This window comes from Moschus berezovskii, chromosome 7 (genome assembly GCF_049115385.1).
Source record: "Moschus berezovskii isolate FMDL1 chromosome 7, NW_MosBer_1.0, whole genome shotgun sequence".
In the NCBI taxonomy this organism is placed as follows: Eukaryota; Metazoa; Chordata; class Mammalia; order Artiodactyla; family Moschidae; genus Moschus; species Moschus berezovskii.
In genome coordinates, this window is record NC_142466.1 from 102,630,097 (window position 1) to 102,656,471 (window position 26,375).

General features: G+C 43.5%; 2 protein-coding genes across 3 annotated transcripts in view; both read left to right on the top strand.

Moving 5' to 3' along the window:
• Positions 1-19,659, top strand: part of FKTN (fukutin) — a 96,584-nt gene extending 76,925 nt beyond the window's left edge. The window contains exon 11 of one of the 2 annotated variants that reach the window (XM_088838237.1): positions 19,559-19,659. In XM_088838237.1, coding sequence (XP_088694363.1) covers positions 19,559-19,596 — 38 coding nt within the window. In that variant the 3' untranslated portion in view covers positions 19,597-19,659. Of the gene's footprint in view, positions 1-19,431 lie in introns of both variants that reach the window. The other variant, XM_088838236.1, reaches the window with a different exon arrangement.
• TAL2 (TAL bHLH transcription factor 2) lies at positions 19,593-26,007 on the top strand. Its single transcript, XM_088838238.1, has one exon. The coding sequence runs from the start codon at positions 19,593-19,595 to the stop codon at positions 19,908-19,910; it is 318 nt and encodes a 105-aa protein (XP_088694364.1). The 3' UTR covers positions 19,911-26,007.
• The last annotated feature ends 368 nt before the right edge of the window (positions 26,008-26,375 follow it).

The window sequence follows — 26,375 nt, forward strand, 5'->3', positions numbered from 1 at the left end:
TACAACTATTTATAATATATAACATTTCATAATAAAATCAAAAGAAATAATCTTGTTCAGTTTCTGGGGGACAGATTTTTCCTTTTGGAGTTATTTATTCTTCCTTTCTTCTCCAATTCTTTACTGGTTCTCTCTGTAAATGTAACCCTCTTTAAAATTTATTTTTTCATCATGCTTTTGTGTCCGTTATAGTTGACTTTTCCCCAAGAAGATTTATCAGCAAAAGCCCGTTAGCAGCTGATATCCTTGTTCTTCGGTCTCTGTAACGTAAATTAATTTTATATTTATCACCTTTTTTTTTCATTTAAAACATCTAAATTCAATTTTTTCTAGTTAGTCTTAATACTTTGGAGAATATTTTCTAGAGAAAATTGTGGGAAAGGTGACTGACTAATTTTCTGAAAATGTATTACCACCAGATGCCTTTCAGGTCTTGGAAGAATGATAGTCTCATAGTTGGAGGGTGTACAAGTTTGTTTTAGAGCTTAAACTGTGCAGCTGTTTAATCCAGCCAGACCCTGCTTAGCGGAAAAAGCAAATGGTGAGCTCACAAAGAGAAAGACTTAGTTTTTAAGAAGCTAAGTCCTCTCCTCATATCATCCAGTCATAATTTGCTCAGAGCCAGGTTCCCTCTGTATCTGGTGGGAGAACAGAACAGAGACTATCTGCAGCAGTACTGTCAGAGCATTCTGTGGTGCTGGAAATGGCCTCTGTCTGGACTGTCCCAGACAGAAGCCACTAGCATGGGTGACTGCTGAGCACTTGCAATGTGGCAAGTAGAAAGGAGGAAATGAATGGTTAGAGTTTAATCAAATTAAATAGCATCGTATAGCTCATAGCCAGCATATTGCACCATGAAGATCCTGAGGACTTGATGGGACTCGCAAGAGCTTTGGAGTTGCAGAGATCTGGACTCAAATCCAGGGATGTTATTTCCCAGCTTTGTGACCTCAGGTTGGTTATTTAACTTCTGAGTTCCATTTTTTTTTTTTCAACTAGTGGGACTGAAATTAATACCTGCCTTTAAGTTTTCATAAGAATGATAGGAAATCTGGTATACTGCTTAGTACACAGTAGTTGCTCAATAAATGATAGCCATTAATATTATTATCTTTACTTGCTTTTATTTTGACCTTTGACATTAATCCTCTGAACTTGTATTTTTCTGATAATCCCAAGCAACAATTGTTCTATAAGATTAGGTATTTCATAACCTTCCTTGTGAGAGGATCCTATCCTGAAGACTGGTGTTAATTAAGCAGTGACCATGGCCTCAAGGGCACATGTACAAAGAAGGTAGGATTAAGACATAACACTTAATGGAATTGAGTTTTGAAGACCAGGCTTAGATAAGGGAATGAGAGGTCCCACACTTTGTAAGAGGTTGGCCTTCGGCTAGAAAAAGCTCCAGAAAGGAGGGCAGGGAGAGGGACAGTAAGGTTCAGCTGGATCTTAGACTTAATGAACAAAGTGTGAATAAATGAAGAAGGGGGAGAAAGCATTCTTGAAGAAGAGGAATCAGTACCGTCACAGAACTCGCTTCATGGGACGGTGAAAAAGAACGTCTGCCTGTATGTGGGCAAACAGTCTAAAAAATGCAGCTAGAAAAGCGGGCAAGATCGTGGGACACTAAACACCCTGCCGTAAGGTTTCAGAGTCAGTGTCAGTTCAGTCGCTCAGTCGTGTCTGACTCTTTGCGACCCCATGAACCGCAGCACGCCAGGCCTCCCTGTCCATCACCAACTCCCGGAGTTCACCCAAACTCATATCTATTGAGTCGGTGATGCCATCCAGCCATCTCATCCTCTGTTGTCCCCTTCTCCTCCCACCTTCCATCTTTCCCAGCATCAGGGTCTTTTCAAATGAGTCAGTTCTTCGCATCAGGTGGCCAAAGTATTGGAGTTTCAGCTTCAACATCAGTCCTTCCAAGGAATATTCAGGACTGATCTTCTTTTGGACGGACTGGTTGGATCTCCATGCAATCTAAGAGACTCTCAAGAGTCTTCTCCAACACCACAGTTCAAAATCATCCATTGTTTGACACTCAGCTTTCTTTATAGTCCAACTCTCACATCCATACCTGACTACTACTAAAACCATAGCCTTGATTAGACAGACCTTTGTTGACAAAGTAATGTCTCTGCTTTTTAATATGCTGTCTAGCTTGGTCATAACTTTCCTTCCAAGGAGTAAGCTCTCCAAGGAGTAAGCTCTAACGTTTAGATGAGAGAAAATGGCAAAAGGTTATTTGAATCAGAGCACGATGCCTTCAATAAACTCTTCTGGCTGGATTACTACTCATAGCCTCTGTGCTAGGACCATGGTTCATTTACTGACTCACTAAACATTCATGAAGTTCTTTTAAGGCCAGAGTAGAGATGTGGGAAAATTGAGGTTCACAGAAACTCATTCCCAGAACCCTGGGATCTCTCAGTTATAGGAACAGAGCACAGATACCTTGCCAGGTAGGGATAAGCCACTCTGAGGGCTCAGGTAAAGTCACTCCTAGAAATTTCCATCTAGTGCCAGGCAAAGACACAGGAAGTCCAGGGCCAGGAAGATCTAGAGGCTGAAGGGCAGTTGCTGTTGTTTCAGGAAGTGGGGCTCAAGATCAGTGGTACAGGTCTCAGAGAAGCATGCTGGGACCAGGGTAGTGTCTTATCCAGGGGGTTCCAGGAGTTAGAACAGGCATTTGAAAGCCAAGACTCAGATGAATTGAGGTAGGAGACTTGGTAGTGAGATCCTTGGCTCAGGGGAAGTCAGGGTACCCAGTTAGGCCTGGGTACCACAGTGTAGGCAATGTGACAGATGTAGGGAAGAGGTTGGAGCCATTTCTTTACCTGCTACTTCAGCTAGAACCCAGGACAGGATGGGCCCTCCCTGTGGGAACTCTGTAAGGCCTGGCAGTGGGAGCTGGGGACTGAAGCCAGGAAAGAAGGGCACAGTGAAGATGTTCAATTCTGGATCTTAACTTGATCCTCATCTCCCCAGTTTCTGTTCACCTCTGGAGACTGGTCTCCAATGGGTAAAGAGGAGGTGTTCTGCTAGTACTGGGAGCATAGCTTATGCTAACAACTGACATTGCTCTTCCTAAGAAGCCCCAGGGAGCCTCCCAGAAACATCTGCTGGATCTGAGGGGAGTGGGGGTGCCTTCTTCATCCCCTCAGTGTATGGGTTTGGTGTGGGATTTGTCAGTCTGGGAAGCTCAGGGCTCTGGGCAGTACAGGCCTGGCAGATTTCCCCCACCTGCCTAAAATTCAGCCCAGGAGGGCAAAGGCCCCTCCCCAGCCCAGTGCTGCACCTCCGCTCTCCAGTCTTTGGAGCTGTGGCCTTCAAGTCCTGGTTCCCCAGGGGCTGAGTGGGAATGAGGACAGCTGATAAGCCTGACACTATTGACTTTATGAGGAGTATTCAATGAATTTACTCGCTGCAAGAAGGCTGCACTCTTATCTGCTACGCACAGAGCATCTAAATCCTCATCTAGGCTGACCCATTCATGAATCATCTCTTACAAAGACCAGAGAGTATAAAGAGAAAAAAGGGAGTTGCATTCCCACCCTTTTCTTTTCTCCAGTACCTGGCTTTGCCCACCCTCACTGCCCTTACTTTCCCACTGCCCTTGGGTTTATTGGCTGGAAATAGAAGCACTCACAGCTCCAGGCCTACAGAGTTGAGGCTAAGCCAGCCTGGTCTTGAGACTGTCAGCAGCTGGGCACACTCAGGGCTGTGTGTGCACCCCCCTAATTGGTAACTAAGGGAAGAAAAGCCCACTCACTTGAGGCCGTTGTGTGCCCTGGTTGCTGCTGCAACGGTCAACATTTGCTCTGGGCAGAAATGAAATGTCCACCCAGCCTCAACACCAGGTGTCTTGGTGGAGAAATGTTAGGGCAGGCAATGGGGAGGTTACCAAGGGGTCTTGGGTCTAGGGAGCTGGAGAGTGAAAATTAACTGTAAGGGAGAGCCTGCTGGTCAAGAGAAGTTTTTCCTTCTCCCCTTCTGACATCTCCCTCATCCACTCAGCCCTGCGATGTTGGCTTCAGTTAGTGGAAGGAAATAAATGCTTCTTTAGTAAGTAGCGCAAGACCCAAAGCAACTGGAAGGAGAGAGGTGACAGCCGAGATAATGGGTTGAGCAAATGAAAGAAAAAAAGTGCCCTTTGATTAGGGGGAATTAGAGGCACATGTTCATATTCCCTGTCTAGTGTTTGGGTAGAGTTTTCTGGTAATAAAATGACTGTTTATTGATCAGCTATGCTTTAGCATTTATTCCCAAGCATTAACTTTACATACATACACTGAATCTTGCAATAACCCATGAAGTTGATACTATTTCCAGTTTATAGCTGAGAAAATTGAGAGTGGGAGGAGTTAAGTAACCTGCCCAGTATGGCAGCTGGTGTTGGAGCAGGAATTCAAATACCAGTCCGCCTCCTAAGCCTAATGAAGGGCCTCTCAGCTTCTGTGCCAGACTGCTTTCCACTTGGTATTCCTCAGTATTTTTTCCTGCTTAGCCTACTGCATATCAGTGAATATTTATCACCCCCATTTTATAGAAAACAGGCTCAGAACAGTATTTTTTTCCAATTTGACCAACTTCTGATTTCTTAAGCAAGTGGCTAATTTAATTGAGAATGTTACCTTGCAGCAGTGGGCCTTTAAACCAACTAACAAATTCCTCTACTTAAATCCAAACCAGTAACCTCATCATTGTGCTCATCCCAGGCAAGGCACTGGGTTAGCAGATAGAAAAGAGGGGAGACAGGAAAAAAGGGCATAAATGAGGCAGTTGGACAGTGTTAAACAACAGTGCAGGGAGTCTTTGCAAATCTGATTCCGGATTGTGGAATCACAATCTCCCCACCCCTACCGTCTTTATTCAAACAGGGCTCCTCACATGTAGATCCAGTTGATGGATCCAGTTGAGGACCATCGTCTGCTGTTCTTAGATGCAGGATGCTTGGTAACAGGCTGTGGCAAGCTTCCAAGTAAGGGTAATTTTATTTACAGAGTAATGTTATTTCTTCTCCTTTGTCAAGGAAAGTCACCGCGTGCTACAGGGGGAAAACCTGGTTCAGCAGGTTTGTTTTCTCCTGAATTTGTATAATTTTTTTCCCTTTGTTGTTCCTATCTATAAGTATGTCCAGGTCTACAAAACCTGTGTACCTTAGGGACTCTGGTCTAAAGATTCTAGCATCTTCACTTTTTTGTCATGACTAGGGAATAACCTCAGGGAAGTCCCAAAATGATGATGAAAAGCCAAATATCTCTTTTCTTGGGAGAGAAGACAAAAGCTCCCATCCCTCCGAATGGGCCATGTCAGTGTATTTCTCCCTTCCACATGCTCTGGTTTCCCACATCACCCACTTTCATCATAAAGGAGCTAGCTACTTGCTCTGTTATTTTTCTATTTGGGGGATGTTAGAAGAGGGGTGGCAGGAAGAGTCTCAGAGGAGGGGTGCTCATCAGTTGGTTGCCCTGTGGGTCCTATGAATGGAGTGACATTAACATCCGTGAGAATTTATAGCCTTTGCTGGCTCTGGAAAGATGTTTATATAAGTACTGCTAGTAATTCAGTCAGCTGCATGTGAAGACTTGTTTCTTTGGGCATGCATTTTATTATTTAGGGAAATACTAAATTTATTTGGGAGCTAAATTGTACGGGAGCAATATTTTGTTAGTGGCTCAGATAAAGAGTCTGCTTGTAATGCAGGAGACCCAGGTTCAATCCCTGGGTTGGGAAGATCCACTGAAGAAGGAAATGGCAACCCACTCCAGTATTCTTGCCAGGAGAATTCCATGGACAAAGGAGCCTGGTGGGCTACAGTCCCTGGGGACACGGACACAAAGAGACACAACTGAGCAACTTTCATTTTCACAATATTTTGTTTTGTCTAGGATAACAACTTGTTGTTAATATAACTTTATAATGAAAATATTAAATTTTTCGTAAATAATGAGAAAATTGGGTGAAATGCCTAGCATGACACCTAGTACTTAGTGCTACCTAAGGGATAGAGAGTTCAGTGTGTGACCTGGAATTGGTGCTTGATGCCACCCGCTTTGTTAAGCCATCATCCTCTCTTGGCTGTATCCCTATCACAGCCTCCTAGTCTCCCCACATCATTTCTTGGCCCCCTCCATACAGCGACCAGAATGTTCTTCTCATTTCCTTAAACAATCATTAAAGAAACTCCTTCCGTGGCCTTAGATTCATTCACTTCACAGAAACAAGTTATATGACTTCTGATGGAGAGCAGGGCAGGCTGGAGGCAACCATTTGGAGAATGAGTCATCACTGTCTTATGTTCATTCATTGAAAGCAAATAAACCGGAATGAGACTTGTTTTAAAGAATCGAAAATGGAGATGGGGGCTCCTTTAAGAAACCAAAGTACTTAAATTTCCCAAATAAAATGTCACAGAAAGATAAAACCTATGAACACCCTCATACTGACAAGTTTAATTATAAACAGGAGTTGTAGTATCATGAAACAAAATGGAATTCATGACAAGAAGCAAGGCAAAGAAGATCATTTTATGTTGACACAGGGCACAGTTCTCTTAAGTCAATAAAACTTCCATAAGTCTTTATGTGTGAAATGCCTTGTATCTCAGGGTATAAAAATCTAAAGCAAACACTCCTGGAAAAACCAAAAGGAAGGAAACAGACACAAAACAGTAGAGGAAGATATTCACACAGTTCTCTCTAACAGATCAAATAGACCCAAACTCCTGTGAATATAGAAGATCAATTTAATGGATGTATATAAAAAAATTTATTTTTCAAACAGAGGATATACTTCCTTTTCTGTTACCTATGGGTCATTTATGGAAGCTGATCATATGTTTTACTAAAGAGAAACTCTCAGTAAATATCCCAAAGCAAAAACAATACAAGATATATCTTTGACAACACTGCAAGAAAATTAGAAATTAATAGCAGGTGGTTACCAAAAAAATACCACAATAAGGAAATTAAAAAAAAAAAAAAAAACCTCTCCAAAAGAAAACTTAAACAATCCATGTTAGAGGTTAACGGCAAAGATACTCAAGTGGAAGTGCAGGATGACACCAAAGATGTATCAGAAGAAAATTCATAGCCTGAAGTGCTGTTCTTATTAAAAAGAATGTAAACTAATGGACAGTCTAAGAATGGGAGGTAGAGAAGAGACAAAATAAACACAGGCAAATGAAAAAGAGCTGATGTAACAAAGATATAGTAGAAAGTGAAATAAGTCAAAGGGAGAAAGACAAATACAGTATGATTTCACTCATATGTGGAATACTTTAAAAAAAAGTAAAACTTAGATGTAGAAAATGCAGTAGTTCTTACTAGGAGGGAAAGGGGTGGGGGGGCACAATGACTAAAGAGGGGCCACTGTATTGTGACAGAGAGAAACTCAGCTTTTGGTGGTGAGCACTCTCTACTTGTGGTAGTATCCAGAGAAACCTGGTGTGCTGCAGTCTATGGGGTCACAAAGAGTCGGACACGACTGAGCAACTCACCTGGACTGAACTGAACAGACGTTGAAATATATTATTGTACACATGAAGTTTATATAGTGTTATAAACCAGTTACACCAATTTTTAAAAGAAGATGGAACCCAGAAAGTCCAAAAAAATTTAAAACAGATAGTATAAATGAATACATTAGAAAATGAGAAAAATGATAAACCATAGAGGTAGTTTTTTAAAAGAAAAATGGACAAGCTCTGCAAAGCTAATAAAGAAGAGAGAAGTCATAAACATCTAATGTAAGGAATGAGAAAGGTGATAAAGTAAATACCGAGATATTTTTGAAAACTTTGAATAACTGTATATAACATTTTATTAATGAATGTGAAAATGTCAAAGTTTTCTATGTCAAACTACCAAAATTAACTTGAAAGGTAGCACACTTGAAGGAACAAAACCTATCTAGGGTTGACTAGTAAATTCTATTAACTGTCAAGAACCAGCTAATTCATCTGATGAATAAACTGATGAAAGCTTAACAGTAAAAGGATGGAAGGAGAGCTGGATGTATAACTGCATAAGTGCAGAAAAAGATGGATGCGTTGGGGCCTGGATGATGCAGAATTAGGGACTGGGAATGGGTTAAGATGAGCAGGGAAGAAGAGAGTTTTAAGACTGGATAGAGCTGATGCTTGACCTTGAGCCAAAATGACCTTAGCCCACAATCACCTGGGCTAACCGGAATCCCATCTAAAAACCTCAGTTTGGTCTTTAAGCTGACGACCCCAGCACACAGGACTAGAGATCCAGCATCACAGGCTAATCCAGACAGATCAATTAAGCCAGCAGAATCAGAGAGGCTAACAAAGCCCGAGCCCTCCTAACGACCTAGTTCCCTCCCCAGCCCCCTCGGCCCTCCCCAGGACCCTGTCCCCACCTCCCTCCTGCAGGTGCAGTCTCTCCAGGGGGCGGTGAGAGCCATGAATAGTAAGGGTCTTAGCTCAAGCACACAGAGGCGTTTAGCTGCCCAAACCTAATCCCCCATAATCGGATTATGTAAATTCCTACTTCAACCCCTTCCCCTGCAAGACCTCACCCCTAAACTCTCCGCACTGTGGGACCAGGAGGGAAGACAGCCCAGCACGCTGAGGAATCACTGCTAGTGGAATGCTGCACCAGAATGCTTTCCCCATTTCAAAAATTATAAAACCAGCAATAACATGGAAGAAACTTCAGAGAAGAAACCAAATGTTGACCTCAGTTGCACTGTGCTGGCACCTCTGTGCTCCATTCTCTGCAGCCCTTATCTTTTCCTTTGTCCAGTCTCTCAATCCTGGTCCACTTGTACACATCTTGTTTTACAATTATTGTTGTTTCCCTTAGCCTCACATATTTCCAGTCTTGCTTCCTAGTCGCTGTGCTATGCTTTGCTTAGTCACTCAGTTGTGTCCAACGCTTCGTGACCCCATGGACTGTACCCTGCCAGGCTCCTCTGTCCATTGGGTTTCTCCAGGTAAGACTACTGGGTTGGGTTGCCATGCCCTCCTCCAGGGGATCTTCCCAATCCAGGGATCAAACCCAGGTTTTCCACATTGCAGGCAGATTCTTCACTGTCTGAGCCACCAGGGAAACCCAAGAATACTGGAGTGGGTAGCCTATCTCTTCTCCAGGGGATCTTCCCAACCCAAGGATCAAACTGGGGTCTTCTGCATTGCAGACAGATTTTTTACCAGCTGAGCTACCAAAGAAGCCCTACACTTCTTTACAACTGTAGAATGTGCCATTAAGAATATATTACCTCGCAGGCTTTGGCTGAGAGGATGGATAATGTAGGTTCTTGGTTTAAATTCTAACATGTGCTCTATCGGACTGAGATAGGGTGGAAAAGCATGGGGACCAAGAGGCCCTGTGAGAAAGCAGTTCTCCTCAACGGCACACAGAGACAGGCAGCAGAAAGGACAAATCAGGGCTGCTCACTGCAAATACCAGAGTGTGTTCCCAAAGGCCCCTTCGAGCCTGTGCATCATTGACCAATTCATTTTCTCCAACCCGCCCTCCAATCCATCCTCTGATTGACAGCCACCAGAATGAGCCTCGGAACCTGTAAATCTAAACATACCACTCTGTTAGAGGCACACAGTTGTCTTCACAAGGACTGCCCTCTCCTCCACTCCTGCATGTGTAATTCCTACCGAGCATCTCCCACTCTTGTACCCAGGTGACCCAGGCCTCTGCCTTGGGTTCTGTGCTTTAGATGGCCCTGCTGTGCTCTGGCCCCCTCCTGTGCCCACCATGTACCTGCCCATTTCCCACATTCTAGACCACACTCAGGGTATCAGGGACCCCTGAATTTAGATCACACTCTGTATCTAGAACCCCAGCATTTCTGCTCAAATGGCCTTGAGTCCATTGTCAGAACCTACACAGGCCTTTTCCTTAGGTTCATGTGAGCTGGGAGCCCACGTTACATACCAGGCCGCTCACAGAGCAGGACAACTTGAGGTGGGAAGAGAAAAGGGATGGGGATGGGTCAGGAGTCTCCATCTGTACCCTTGTCCTGGGTCCACCAATGTCAGAGGCAGCCCTGCCTCAAGGCCTAGTTTAAATGTCATCCTTCCCACGAGCAATTGCTGATCCTCTGGCTAGAATCTTTGCCTTCCTACCTCCAAGTTAATACTCTCTGGCACTCAGGACTGTCTGCTTTGTATTTGGTCATTTTTGTTATGTCCTCTTCCTCCCAAAGACTGTGAACTAACTCCTTGAAGGCAGATATTTAATTTTCTTAACTTCCCTGTCTTCTGAGAACCTAGCAATTTGGGCAATAGCTTTCTTATTTATAATAAGAACTGTATTCATTTTTTTTTTTGAAGAGGGGGACAAACAACCCCTAAATCTCAGTGGCTTACAACAGCAAAGATTTATTCCTGTCTTATGTTATGAGGGCTAGGGTTGGCTATGGGTTTGTTTCTTCAGAGAGCAACCCCCAACATGACTTTCTCATGACTGAGCTCAGTCAGCAATCACTCTTAAAGCTTCTACTCCATTACCACCAAGTCAAGTCCACTCACATTCCATTGTCTGATGCAAGTCACATGGTCAAGCCTGGAAGGCAGCAAGCTGTCTCTTTACCTAAATTACCTACAGAGAAGCACTGCCAGTCACATGACAATCCTCTCACAAGGAAGGGAGGGAGCCAGTAGTTGTAAAAATGATGTGATTTATCAGAGTAAAATTTGCATTAGTCTGACTGTGTGCTAGGCCCAGTGCTAAATTCTTTACCTGTTTTGTTTTCTCATTTAGTCCTCATGACCGTATTAATGTCCCCATTTTACAGATGAGAAAATTGAAGTAGGGAGAAGTTACATGATTTGCCTATGGTCATATAAGTGGACAGATAGGGGATTTCATCCTGGGAAAGTGAAGAGGAACTAAAAAGCCTCTTGATGAAAGTGAAAGAGGAGAGTGTAAAGGTTGGCTTGAAGCTCAACATTCAGAAAATGAAGATCATGGCATCTGGTCCCATCACTTCATGGGAAATAGATGGAAAAACAGTGGAAACAGTGTCAGACTTTATTTTTTTGGGCTCCAAAATCACTGCAGATGCTGATTGCAGCCATGAAATTAAAAGACGCTTACTCCTTGGAAGGAAAGTTATGATCAACCTTGATAGTATATTAAAAAGCAGAGACATTACTTTGCCAACAAAGGTCTGTCTAGTCAAGGCTATGGTTTTTCCCGTGGTCATGTATGGATGTGAGAGTTGGACTGTGAAGAAAGCTGATCACCGAAGAATTGATGCTTTTGAACTGTGGTGTTGGAGAAGACTTTTGAGAGTCCCTTGTACTGCAAGGAGATCCAACTAGTCCATTCTAAAGGAGATCAATCCTGGGTGTTCATTGGAAGGACTGATGCTAAAGCTGAAACTGCAATACTTTGGCCACCTCATGCGACGAGTTGACTCACTGGAAAAGACTCTGATGCTGGGAAAGGTTGGGGGTGGGAGGAGACGGAGACGACAGAGAATGAGATGGCTGGATGGCATCACCGACTCTGTGGACATGAGTTTGTGTGAACTCCGGGAGTTGGTGATGGACAGGGAGGCCTGGCGTGCTGTGATTCATGGGGTCGCGGAGAGTCGGACACGACTGAGCGACTGAACTGAACTGAATGCAAATCCAGGGTGTTTTGCTCTTATCCACTAAGCATTAATGCATCTGTGAATTTATTGTACCAAATCCTATGCTGGTACCTTCAGAGAGTGTGATACCTAGAAGTTTGATTTATCAACCAGCATTTGAAGAATGCCTATTTAGTGGGACTGGGGAGACAGACAAAACAAATAAGTAAAATATTACTACATAGGGGTGAGTGCTAAGGAGAAAAATAAAACAGGGTAGGAAGATGCAGAGCCCTGTGTGTGTGAAGGTGCAGTTTTAGACCCTGTGGTCAGAGAATCTTCATTGAGAACATGACATTTGAGCAAAGACCTGAAGAATGTCAGCTCCTTCAGGGCAGAAATTTGTGTCTGTTTTGTTTGAATTGCAGTGCCTGTAATAGGCACTGGCTCATAGTAGACACTCAGTATTAATAATTTCTGAATGAATCAAAGGAGGTGAGGGAGGGAACTGCTTGGATTTTGAGTGAAGAGTGTTGCAGACAGTGGAAACAGACCATACAGAGGCCCTGAGGCGGGAGGGTGCCTGGAATGTTCATGAAACTACAGATGTCAGAGTGGCCAGAGCTGAATACACTTCTTCAGCTTCTTTTCAGGCAGAGAAGAAATAGACAAGTCAGTTAAAGGATATCTGGGAGCCAATGTTAAGGCTTCAGCTTAATTCTGAGTGAAATGGGACGCCAGAGGAGGGTTTTGAGTGAGAAGCAACAGAAACCTGACTTGGGTTTTCAAAGGATCATTCTGGGTGATGCTGGAGAATAGATGGAAAGAGGAAAGTACAGAAGCAGTAAGACAATTGAGGAGGCACTCTGGAACATGGGATGAATAAATCTGGGAATCTGTCCAGTGCAGTGATTGTTAAACTTCTCTGTGCATGTTAATCTCCTGGGACACTTAGTAAAAAGGCAGATTTCTAACCCTATCCCCAGAAATCCTGATCTGGTGGTCTTGGCTGTGGGTGTTGAGGTCTATACCTTCCCTCACCCATGATTCTGAAGTAAGTGGTTCTTGAACTACAGTTGGGAGACTCACTGGGCCTTAAATTATTGACATCTGATGAGTTGATGGGTTAACCGCGGGGCACGCACTTCCGGAGGTTTGTAGACACTGTAGAAAAGGGTTGGTAAGTTGCCCTCCGCCCTCCGGGGTATGCTGTAGTCCGGGTGAGTGTCAGGACCCCCTCGCGTCCCCGAACTTTACACAAAGCTGGCTTCTCCTTCCGCCTCTGCTCGGTTTCTAGGGCACTGGGAGACTGGTGCCGGGAAGCGGGGATGTGGGGGTGGGGGGTGGGTATGGGAGGGACCTGCGGGAGTCTAGGGCGGGGAAGGGGCCCCGTGGGTACCTAGACAAAAGGCGATGTCTGTAAAGGCGGTGGCGGTGGCGGATGCGCAGCGCCCAGGCAGGCGAGGGCGACAACTGCGGCGCGGGCTCCCTTCTCGGAGAGGAGGTGCGTGGACTCCAAAGGGGTTGGGGGCGCTGCTGGGTTTGGGCGCCAGCGAGTGTCTGGTGCAGTTCCCGAGTCCAAGCCGCACTCGCCGCGGAGGGCAAGGGTGTGGAAGTGACTTGGTGGCAGCCACCAAGGCGACTCGGTGAGAAGACCTGGGGACTTTCCGCGGAGCAGGGGCCGTGGTGCAGCTCCGGGGGAGCCTAGCGGGTACCTCGCGCGTGTCGGCGGGGCTGCTGAGCCTTGATATGTGATGTCCCGGACACCCAGGAGCATCTCCGAAGGCCGTCTTGGCAGCTTCTGAGCTGGGGTGAGCGACTCCTGGAAACCTGGCAGGTGCAAAACTTTAGATGTTTCTCCAGAATGCCTGAACTTAGTCGCAGGGCAGGCGCTGCAGGCAAGGGGGAGCAAGAAAAAGGGAAAAGCTGGGAAGTGAAGCGGTCAAGGGCAGCAGGTTGGGTCGGGTGGGCGTGGGCCGGGAAAGCAGGTGTAGAGCGCTGTTTTGAAACAGGTGGCCCTCTCAGTGCACCGGGAGCCCACCCAAAGATCCGCATTCACAGTAAATGTACTTGTTTAGAACATCAACATGCAGAGCTGTCTGGTGAGAAAAGTAATTGCATAATAGCACGTATCGTGATTTTTTTAAAAAATATATATAGAGGATATATTATATAAACACACACCATACTGGCTACTGCTGGGGAATGAGTGTGAATAGGTAGATGGATAAGGGAGGGTAACTTTTTTTTGCTTTATCACTTGATTTTTTTCCCCCCTTAAGTTAGCCTGTGTTACTTCTATAGCAACTTCTAAAGGCAAACCTGTGCCTGGTGTTTGAGGTTAGGCACCTTCCCCAAACCCAACTGTATAAACCACCCTTCATTACCCTCCTTCTGTACCATGTTTTCACTTACTTGTCAAAGAGAGATGAAAGAAGAGAGAAATACACAGGACCAAATGCCAGAAAGAGAAGTTTAGCATCTTAGGAGAAAAGAGCAGTGTGAGCCTGAATGCCTGGCACAGGCCACCGTAGGAACGTTAGCTGTCTGTACGTCTGTGCTGCTGCCTTTCTAGTTGGCCTGGGCTCCATGTCCAGAAAACATCCACATGAAAAAGCAGCAGCACCTGTTACAGGTAGTGGGTTGTTCTTTTCTCCAGTAACCTGTTACCTTCTGTGGTAACGAAGTTTGTGCTCACCTATATTCCTATTCAATTAACTGTGACATTCCTCCTATCCAGGCATTTGGCCCATGACACCTACCCATCCAGGGGTGTGTGGATAAAACTCGGGGGGGTTCTAAATTACACCTTTTTATCTACTAACCTTTCAACTAAATTGAGCATTTCCTTTACTTATGAATGTTTATGTAGTTTATTATGAATAAACCACAGTGGCAGTAGCAGGGCTGATGCCTTTGTCATCAATCGAAATCATAGACACTTTCAACTCTTGTTACAGATGTTGCTGATCGTCTGAAAAAAATCACTTACCAATCACCAGTTAGAAATGATGGTGACAAATCTAATTATTTAATGTGTTAAAAGTGAAGCATAGGTTTTATTGTTTTGAATTTTAGAATTATTCTCACACCCATGAAGTATAACTGGTTATTTTACGTGTCTGTGTATTTTAATGCATGCCTTTTAACTTCATATTCTGAGAAGACTTTTCCCTTTATGTATTTGAAATAACTGTTCTGAGATGAAACCTGCCCCTGGGATTCCCTGGCCCCGACTCGACTGGCATCAGTGGTGACTCAGTCTTGGGACGCAGGCTTTGCCACACTGGGCTATGTGACCTGGGACAAAGAACTGCAAGTCAGCATTTGTCTGATGCTCTCTGATTCTGTGGCATCTGGAGTATTTTTTAAGCTCAAGTGCTCTGAATTAAGATTTGCAGCGATCAGTACTTGCAACAGGAGAAACACTAAATGCCATTTTCCTTTGATTTAATAAATACTTTAGTAATTTTCCAGTGACCTCTACTTTGAGTTTTTCCAGCTTGTTGAATCACTGATTTTTATTTCCCAATGTGGAGAAGGAGAGTAACACACTTGAGAATAAATCAACAAGTAATTATTAAGCACCTCCTAGAATGGTAAGGCTGCATTTCAGAAGCCTGCCTTCTCTCCTCCCTGTTTCTGCTTCTCACAATTGGATGGAGCTTTCTCAGAAGATAACACCAGTTAGTTTATCCTGGCTAATCTTCTCTTCCCAGCTTGAAAATGACCCTCCCATGGGACTAGTGAATAAGCTAAAGCCTCTTTTGACAAGAGAAGCTTAAAAGTAACTTTACTCCTACAGTCCTGGCTGCAAAACAGCCAGTTTCAACGTGAGCAAAACTGGATAGTCTTAAAAATTCCCTTGATTTAGGTTCATACTTTTATATTTTAGATATAGTTAGATTAGATATAGGTCCACCACTCCTGTACTCTTGCCTAGAAAATCCCATGGATGGAGGAACCTGGTAGGCTGCAGTCCGTGGGGTCGTTAAGGGTCGGACACGACTGATCGGCTTCACTTTCACTTTTCACTTTCACACATTGGAGAAGGAAATGGCAACCCACTCCTTTCCTGGAGAATCCCAGGGATGGGGGAGCCTGGTGGGCTTCCGTCTATGGGGTCACACAGAGTCAGACACAACTGAAGTGACGCAGCAGCAGCAGCAGCAGCAGCAGATGTAGGTCCGACAATGCTCGTTGTAGATACAAAGGCCAGGTTAGACCCTGGTTCGATTCCTGGGTTGGAAAGATCCATTAGAGAAGGGATAGGCTACCCACTCCAGTATTCTTGGGCTTCCCTGGTGGCTTAGCTGGTAAAGGATCCACCTGCAATGTGAGAGACCTGAGTTCGATCCCTGGGTTGGGAAGATCCCCTGGAGAAAGGATAGACTACCCGTTCCAGTATTCTGGCCGGGAGAATTCTATGGCCTGTGTAGTCCATGGGGTCGCAAAGAGTCAGACATGACTGAGCGACTTTCACTTTCACTTTAGGTAGATAAAACTGCAAAGGCAGGGCATCGTGGCATTTCAGCACAGAAAGAGGCCTTGGGTATCACTCCCTTCAGATTGGATTACCTGAGTTAGGTGCTATTTCTCTGCTCCTACAGACCCTGGGCTTCCCATCTGTGTCATACATAGGGCAGAGGGTTCCTCAATGTCCAGCAACCAGTACAGTGTCTGGCGCATAGGGTCAGTAATTGTTGATAGTAAAATTTGGAGTACATGTGACTGTATGTGGGTCATGGATCCAACCACGGTGTCTCTACAGAGATAGAGGAAGTAAACCTAAGTGGCTGATGGCGGAAGCTGGATGGGGCCTGTGGTCAGCCAGTGAACTTAAGCTGCCATGATTCTGCTTACCACTGGCTTCTCAGCACAGCACTGGCCTCTCCTACCCAGGCAGAAGCAGGAAAGTCAACAAGAACTTGCATGGGGAAATGTCCTAGGGGCATATATCCTTCTAGCTGATATTTTATGTAATATTAATAGTTTGTCATTCTTTATCCCCTATATACTGCTTCCTACTTAAGCATAGTTTTGCTAGGTCTCAGAGCTTCTGTTTGGAGAGTAAGGCAATGTTCTTAGCATTAGCCACACAGGGAGATCGTGTGAGGAGCGCACTGTTGGGACCTCACTTCAGGAAAAAACTTGCAGTTCAGCTGCAGGGAGTGCAGTTAGCTGATAGCCATCAGCAGCAGTGCTGATGGGACTCAGGACTGGGCCTCCATTTTTCAGGGAGCCCCCAGCCTATGAGTGAGCGTGGCAGCGCTGCCAGCACCTGGAGATTCTTGCCCAACAGGGTCTCCTTTACAGGCACTTTTTGCCCCCGAGCTCCCTGTTGGGTTGGCTGCCACTTTTCCAGGTCTGTATTTCAGCCTGAGGCTCTTCTGACCAGTCCTGCAGCCTCCCTGCTTTGATTTTGCAAGTTTCAGATGTGCATTGCAGTCTAAAGACATTCTTGGCCCAAGTCTTTCTTTTCTTTTTTCATCTTTCACAGGCCTTAACTCCCAATAAACTGCTTGTATATCTAACTCCAGCTTGGTATCTGCTTCCTGGAGGACCAAGCTGATCCACCAGGGGAGTTTTAAAAAATACCAATGCCCCCCAAAATTTTTATTTAATTGATCTGGGGTGCAGCCTGGGTGAATCCATTAAGCAACCCAAATCAGGGGCCACTGAAATAGAAGAAAAGTTCTGGAGCAGAAGTTCCAAGTGTTTATTAAGTTAGAAAAGGATCTGCTTTCTCACAAGTCACTAGGGCTTCAACAAATCACTTCTTTAGGTCCTTTTCGAATTAAATGGGCCCACCCTTTCATACCATAGGTGCCAATTTGTAACTCTCCAACTCCTTCCTGCAGTGTGGGCCATTAACACAAACAACAGTTGTGGAAGGAAGCTGGCATTTTGAGAGGCTTCTACCAACTTCCTGATATTCTCTATGTTGCTTTTATGTAACCATGTCAGATACTCAGTGTTTACCTACAGACTCATATCCTTGTGTGTGTGTGCTTGCTCAGTCACTCAGTCGTTTCCGACTCTTTGCAGTCCTGTGGACTATAGCCCACCAGGCTCTTCTGTCCATGGGATCCTCCAGACAAGAATACTGGAGTGGATTGCCATCCCCTCCTCCAGGGGATCTTTCCGACCCCAAGATCAAATCTGAGTTTCCTATATCTCTTGCATTGCAGGCAGATTCTTTAATGATGAGCCACTGGGGAAGCCCCTCATATCCTCAGAAAAGCCCAAATAAAAATAGAAGAAATGTAGAATTTAGGAAAAAGTTCAACAGCATTGACCTGATCATCTTGACATGATCTTTTGATGCTTTTCTCTAGTCAGCAAGTGTCTCTCTGGATTTGGCCCTTAGTGTGTGGGACCTTGTCCTGTGATCCTTAAGTGTTTCTGTATGTGCTGCCTTCTCCATCAGGCCATCCAATAAGCTCCTTGAGCACAAGTACCCCATCCAGCCAAGTCCACAAACCCAGCTCATAGCATAGGGCCTAGCACAAAGCAGGTCTACAGGAAGGGTTAAAATAAAGGAACAAAGGTAGCAAGAGCCAAGAGGTTTTATAACCAGACTTGGTTATAGAAAAACAAGATATTACCTTTCCCCCAGCATTCACAATTCAGTATTTCACAAGTCATTTTTCTTTATAAACATATTTTTGTTGTATTTATTCCTTAACACTTTAATAGCCATTACTGTGTGTCAGGCACTGTTGAAAGTGATTCACAAATATTAAGCTTATTTAATTCTCCTAATAGCCTTTGTCTACCACCAGTGGCTGCAGGAATTCAGCAAGGGATGGATATGGGAGGCTCTGGGATGGCCTGGAAGGGTTTGTAGGAATGGAAAGAAGGATTTAATCTGCTCTTTAAAGATTGTGTAGAAATAGGCAAGAAGACAGTGAGGAGGGAACTCATGGGACAGAAAATGCAAAGGTATGGAATTGGGAATATTTACTACTCTTTGGGTGGGGGTGGGGGGGTGGGGAACAGGAAGGGACCCTCTGCCCAGGTTGCTGAGACTGGAGCAGTTGGCAAACTGATAGCCACGAGCCAAGGGTACCAAATGTCTGGTGCTGGGTTTTGGCTTATTTCCTGATGTGCCATAAACATTCCCATTGATGTATATTAATCCAAGCTACCTGAACAAAGGGGCCTGTGCCTCTCAGAGGAAAAAATGGCACGATTAAGATTGGCAATACGTGGTAACAATCACCTCGCCTACAGTTGGAAAATCATCCAAATTCAACCTTGGGGAGCCTGGCTATCTTCACCTCGCCTACGGTTGGAAAGATCATCCAAATTCAACCTTGGGGAGCCTGGCTATCTTCTGCAGCATCCATATCAAATTGTTGCCCTTCACCTACTCCTTTTCTTTGTTTGTCCTGCTGAATAAGCCCATTGCTATTCTTCATATCACTGAACGTCAAGATTCTTTATCACCCTGTTCACCCTCCTAACTGTGGTCTGGTCTAGACATTTTAGCTCTTACACAGTGTGCCCAATCCTGCAGATAAAGTCCACCAGCCAAAAGAGTTGTGCTGTCACCTTCTGCATTCCAAATGTTATGTTGTAAATGAAACCTGGGATTGCAGCCCCCTCCCCCTTTTTAAAGAATCTAAATTCAACTCCCTATTAACAAATATATATTTTATTCTCACGTGTACTCAGTCTGACGCTGTGCCTGATTCTGAACACTTAGGAAGAATTGGTTATACAAGAAGTAATGGGAGTTTTAGGATAAAACCACCATTTTACCTGGCAGCTTCGAAACAACCAGGGAGAGAAAAGCTGACAGGAGGTGTTCTCACCCTGCCCTTTCTGCTGCCACATTTTCTTCTCTTGTCACAGGAAGATCCACAACACCTGGAAATGAGGCAGCACATCCCCTAAGATCTGGGTGGAGAAGATGAACAACTCAAGCTCCTGGCAGGACATGGGCTACCCAGCAGGCCTCTGACAAGGTGTTGGCCCTCAGGGCCCTTTCTCTTTCCTGTCTCAGAAACTCCAGCATGACCAGAAAGATCTTCACGAACACCAGGGAGCGGTGGAGGCAGCAGAACGTCAACAGTGCCTTTGCCAAGCTGAGGAAGCTCATCCCTACTCACCCTCCAGACAAGAAGCTGAGCAAAAATGAAACACTTCGCCTGGCCATGAGGTACATCAACTTCCTGGTGAAGGTCTTGGGAGAGCAGAGCCTACAGCAAACAGGAGTGGCCGCTGCAGGAAACATTCTGGGCCTCTTCCCCCAAGGACCCCACCTGCCAGACAGGACTCTCCTTGGTGACTACCAGGTTCCATCACCCGGCTCAAGCCACAACATTCCGTAATAGTGGGGCTCTGGCTGTTGTGACCCCAGGCAGCACTGGTTCAGAAGTCACTAGCTGCTAACAACCTTTTTGCAAGTACCAGAGTCAGCATGGTGAATAATTTGTGAGACATGAATTCAAGCTTCATAGGAGGTGACTCAGGGTCAGCTGCAGAATGCTAAAAGGAGGCCAAAGGGAGGTGGCCGCACATCCCCTTCCCTGGGGGCTTCAGGCAGAGCAGCCTGTATCTGTTGATTTTATAAATCCAGGTTCCTACATAAGATGTTGTTTTGGGGGAAAAAAAGACCCTTAGATTAAAAACTGGTTTGAAAATCATGCTTTACGTAATATGTTTTCAGTTGTAAGAAGTTTCCTCATAATGGATCGCAGATGGATGAGTAGAAAATGCTACCCTCCGAACATATTTTAAAGTTTGTTCTGAAAAATGAGGCATGTTTGATCAAGGGTGAACAGCATAAGACAAATTAAAAGATAGCCCTTGCAGAAACCAACCATTCCTTGTGGGGAATCTGTGGATAAAAGACCCTTCTGACACATGAGGACCACAAGAAGGCAGCAGATATGCACAGGAGAGCTCTGCATCCTCTATCTCTATGTAAATGTGAGGTGTCACTTGCATTGGACCACGAGTATATGTGTTATCGCTAAAGCCAAATGGTAGATTATACCTATGAAAGGAAAGGACATGATAATTTGTGAGACTTCATGGTTTTCTTATGAAAAGAAGTTAACTAAAATAGTTTTCCTAATCCTTTATTTTCACATGTCAGGTATTGAAAACTTAATTCAGCATGAGTTCTTGATGATTTAAGACCTGTAAAATTCAAATAGAATGATGAAAATTTAAATATTACCATTTAACAGCTCATTTAACAGAGAGCTTAACAAAAGATTTAGAGTAGACAATAGGAGTATAATACCAGACTCTAATGAATTGATGGATGTGTGATTTGTTTTCCCTGCTGAGGAGCATTAGCTCAGTTTTACCCTGGGAGGGGTGGTGCCCACAAAAGAATGAACGGCGTGGATCTGGCAGAACTCACAACCGTATGCCACCGTGATGATGCTTTGGATTCAAAAATGAATCCCATAGTTAAGCCCAGAATACAAATAATGTCATTTGATTGTCTCTGGAACGTTTTATTTTCCCCAAATTCTTGACAGAACATTGGTTTTAAAACCTTCTGAACTATAGGTAGAATATTGATGGGTTTGAGATTATGTATGCACAATAGAGGAATTTAAATTTTCTGCCCACTCTAGAAAGAAGATACTCAATTTATGAAAGGCTGAAATGAACCTCTTTGGTTTGGCGATCAGAAGAAATCTGGATGAGGCATCCTCAAAATCTCATTCTCAAAATAGCAAGTTCATAATGTCATTAAACTCTACACAGCATTCACACTTAAGGCACAATGCATTTATCAAAACAACGCATTTAGGACTTCCCTGGTGGTCCAGAAGTTAAGACTCTGCACTTCCAATGCAGGGGGTGTGGGATTCCTGGTCAGGGTACGAAGATCCCACATGCCGTGTTAGTTAACTCAGTCACTCAGTAATGCCTGACTCTTTGTGACCCCATGGACTGCAGCATGCCAGGCTTCCCTATCCGTTAGTAACTCCCAGAGCTTACTCAAACTCATGTCCATCAAGTCAGTGATGCCATCCAACTATCTCTTCCTGTGTCATCCCCTTCTCCACCTGCCCTCAATCTTTCCCAACATCAGAGTCTTTTCCGATGAGTCAGTTCTTCGCATCAGGTGGATTGGAGCATCAAAGTATTGGAGCTTCAACTGCAGCATTAGTCCTTCCAATGAATATTCAGGACAGATTTCCTTTAGGATTGACTGCTTGGATCTCCTTGAAGTCCAGGGGACTCTCGAGAGTCTTCTCCAACACCACAGTTCAAAAGCATCAGTTCTTTGGCGCTCAGCTTTCTTTATAGCCCAACTCTCACATCCATACGTGACTACTGGAAAAACCATAACTTTGACTAGACAGACCTTTGTTGGCAAAGTAATGTCTCTGCTTTTTAATATGCTGTCTAGGTTGGTCATAGCTTTTCTTCCGAGGAGCAAGCATCTTTTAATTTCATGGCTGCAGTCACCATCTGCAGTGATTTTGGAGCCCAAGAAAATGAAAAAAAAAAAAGCATGCTGTGTAGCCTGGACAAAAAATAAAAATAAATAATGAGAATAATAAAATAATTAAAAAAAAAAGAAACAGTACATTCTTGTGTGTAGGTCCTTTCTTTAAGCTGCATTCAATAAACATCCACACAGACCCAAAGTAGTCCAGGCAAACACGGAAACCAGGGGATTCCCCCAAATTTGCATTTCTTTCTCATGAGCTTATGTGGACTTAAATTTGTCCCCAGCTACCACGTGATATCACATCTCAAAACTCTAGTGACAGCTGTCAATTGAGTAATATTGCTTATTCTCTCATCTAGCATTAAATCACATTAACACTTTTGACAGTATTTTTGTATTTTGCTGTGCGTCAGTCATCCAACTCTTTATGATCCCATGGACCATAACCCAACAGGTTTCTCTGTCCATGGGGTTTTACCAGCAAAAATACTGGAGTGGGTTGCTGTGTCCTCCTCCAGGGGATCTTCCCAGCCCAGGGATTGAACCTGGGTCTGTCTCCTGCATTGCCAGTGGATTCTTTGCCACTGAGCCACTAGTAGCCTCATTTGAACTGTAGCTGAGGAAGGCACAGGAGACCTTTTTGTGTGAACAGAGGATTTTACTGCTCTTCTCAGAGTGAGTGCACTTCTCTGCTGTCGGGACCTTGTCTGCTGTGCACAGGGGGCCTTTCCACTGAAGTGTAACTGAGTGCTGCTGAAAAGTCATGAGGAGATTGAGTGTCATTAAATGACGGGAACAGCTTTTTAAAGAAACTCTACAGGAAATTCCTATGAAAAGTGAATAAACATTTAATATATTACTTAATATAATTCATCTCTTAAATTATTTCTTTTGCAAGTTGGGTCTTGGTCTGTCAAGTTGTGTTAGGTTAAAGTGACTGTCAAAAGGAATTGTAGGTACACATGAGACTGGAAGCTAATTCTAAAACCACTCCACAGCCTTCCTTGGTGTCCTGTATTTACAGCTTGGTGACTGGAGTAGTAAGAATTTATGGGTCAAATGAATTATAGTTCACCGATGGTACATCTCTTTATGGATCATTGACCCCAACAAAAAAATTTAGACCAATTATATCATCTATGATTCTCTATTTGTTCTGCTATGGACACCACTGAAAGCTTCCAGAAACCAGGTATAACAGGTCCATTTATTTATATAGATCATTAGATTGGCTTGTTCTACTCCTCACTTTACAGACGAGAAAACAGTCCAGAGGGTTTTGAAGTAACTTTCTAGCAGTCACATGGACAGTTAGTGGAAACCCAGGACATAGTGCAAGATCTCCTGACCCAGCATCCAGTCTATTCAGCCATGAAGGGTTTTAGGATTGGAAATGGACAAGCATCTTATTATTAGGCTCATCTCTTTGCAATACACATTCAGTGATCTTCTTCATATGCCTTTTAATTGAAATTGAATCAGTGTGCTTTGTAGAATGCGATTAGAGGTACCAACTAAAGATTTTATTTGTTGATGTTTTGTGAGTTTTTAATCATTGATTCTAATTTGCTATTTAACTATTAATTTATTGAAAATAAATTATTTAAGAAAAGAAATTGTTTTTTTTTTTCTTTTTAGAAAATATTTCACAAACTTACTAATCATACCCTCCATCTCTCCATCCTCACAATGACTATTCTGGCTTTGAACCCCACTCCTTCTGTTGTCTGTAGTATAAAAAAAATATAGCATTCCCTGATTAGTCCCTCCTTTTCCTTCACTTTCACACAGCTTCCTAATTGTCCTTCTCAAATCACAACTACAGTCATCCCCAGCTATCAAACCTTCAGTGTCTCGTCCACCAGACTGAGACAGATACTGTATCCCAGCAAACCAGGCCCTCTGTAGACTGGCTCAGTGTACCCTTCTTTTCACCTTCCACAATTGCCTGAATGTACCAGACATGCTAAGGAAACTGCTTCACTTGATGGTCCCCAAACACTCTCCATTCTTTGATACCTCCAGCTTTACTCTTGTGAGTCTCTCTGCTTGCACTAAATTCCATTTTCTAAAATCCTTCATGACTGATCTTAGATACCACTCTTTCAGGAAGCTTGATTTATCTTAAACACCATCTTACATGAAGTCCTCCTAGATTTCCACCACTCAAAATAGTCTCTTATTTTGTAGAATACTCTTAGTGCTTCAAGACCCTTGCTTCCTCTTCCCTGTATTACAGACATCTTGTGTATATTCTGTCCCCAGCAACAAGATCTCCCTGAGGGCAGTGACAATTTATAACACTGAATCCTCACAACAATCCTGCCAGTGACTTTACTTTCAAAATGAGAAAACTAGATTAAGACTGGCTCCCTTAAGAATATTTCTCTAGCTTCTCTTAAAAGATAACATTGAAATGTAACTTGAAGGAATTTACTGGCAGTCCAGTGGTTAGTATGTAGCTTGTCACTGAGTAATGGCCTGGGTTCCATTCCTGGTCGAAGAACTAAGATCCCACAAGCCTCACTGTGCAACTAAAAAAAAAAGAAAAGAAAATGATGCAACTTTGCATCTTAAACAAGCTGAATTTCCCTGAGAAATCCAAAGTCTAAAGCTCTTTTTAAAAGTTTGTTTCTCAGAATTCTATTCAACAAGGCCTTTGCAGCACCTGCCTGATGAGGTTTCACCACCTAAGAATGGCTTGAGATGACCCAAACATATGTAAGTTACACACAACCGGCTTTGTCCTTAAGAGGCTAAAGGATGAAAGGAGCCAGGAGAATGGACAGCTTAACTCCTGACCCACAGGCCAAAGGTCAGCTGAAAGTCACATCCTTAAATAAAAAGGTCAAAGATAAGGAAGGAATCTAAGAGCTCAATGGCAATGCAAAGTGGGGGATTGAAAGTGGCAGGTGCTAGGAAGGAATGCCAAGGGGAGAGTGTGGCTAAAGGATTACAGGAAGCCAGGGTGTGGCCTCCTAAACACAGTTTCCCTTCTGTGACTGTTGGAGCTTACTATAAACTGGGAAACTTTCTGTTCTATTTTCTTTTTGTTGCTAATGACCTGTCACTAGCATTAAAATCACTAGGTTTAAAATTTTTTTCTGGATTTTAAAGACCACTAGATTTTTACATAAACCTTAGTTAGGTTTGTAATCTATCAATGTTTAAGAATTTAATTTCCAGAGCTCAAGGGGGTAGTTGAACAAGGCAAGCTGTAGAATTGCCTTTTCTGGATAATTTTAAAAATCAGGATTATCCAATATGTTCATACGCTGGAACCTAAGCTTCCTAGAACTCTCCTAGGAAGCTATCATAAAGAAGTAATCAGAATTATGGTCAAAGGATTATCTGTGTGGGTATCTATTTCAGAGTTATTTACAATGTAAGTAAAAATAAAATAAATTTATAACACTAAGGGTCAGAGCCAAGATTTGCTGAACATATTTGCCTACAATATGCTAGGCACTGTGACAAGAGCTTCTAGCATATCAGCTCACCTAATCTTCATAACAATTTATATTGTTACTGTAATATCAATTATATGTTTTGTTCTTATTTCAAAGATGACAAAACTGAAATTTAGGAGATGATGATTTTTCAAAGAATGAATTTTTAAAGTTTTTATTTTATACTGGAATATAGTTGATTAATAATGTTGTATCAGCAGTGGAATATTACTCAAGTATAAAAAGGAATGCATTTGAGTCAACTCTAATGAGGTTGGTGAACCTAGAGCCTACTATACAAAGTGGAGTAAATCAGAGAGAGAAAGACAGATACCCTATATTCATGCATATATATGAATCTATAAAGCTGGTACTGATGAGCCTACTTTCAGGGCAGCAAAGGAGATGCAGACATAAAGAACAGACCTTTGGTCATAGTGGGGGATGGAGAGGAGATGACTTGAGAGAATAGTATTGAAACATATACATTACCATATGTAAAATAGATAGCCAGTAGGAATTTGCTGTATGATGCAGGGAACCCAAAGCCAGTGCTATGACAACCTAGAGGGGTAGGATGGGGAGGGAGATTTCAGAGAGAGGGGACCTGTGTATGCCTGTGGCTGATTCATGTTGATATGTGGCAGAAACCATCACAATACTGTAATTATCCTCTGATCAAAAATAAAAGTTAAATCATGTGTTTCAGGTGTACAACAAAGTGATTATTATACATGTATCTATTCTTTTTCAAATTCTTTCCCCACTTAGGTTATTACACACTATTGAGCAGTTCCTGTGCTTATACAGTAGATCCTTGTTGGTTATTTTTATTTTTTTTGGCTGCACCATATCACATATGGACCTTCCCTGACCAGGGATCTTGTGCTCCTTACATCGAAAGTGTGGCGTCTTAACCACTG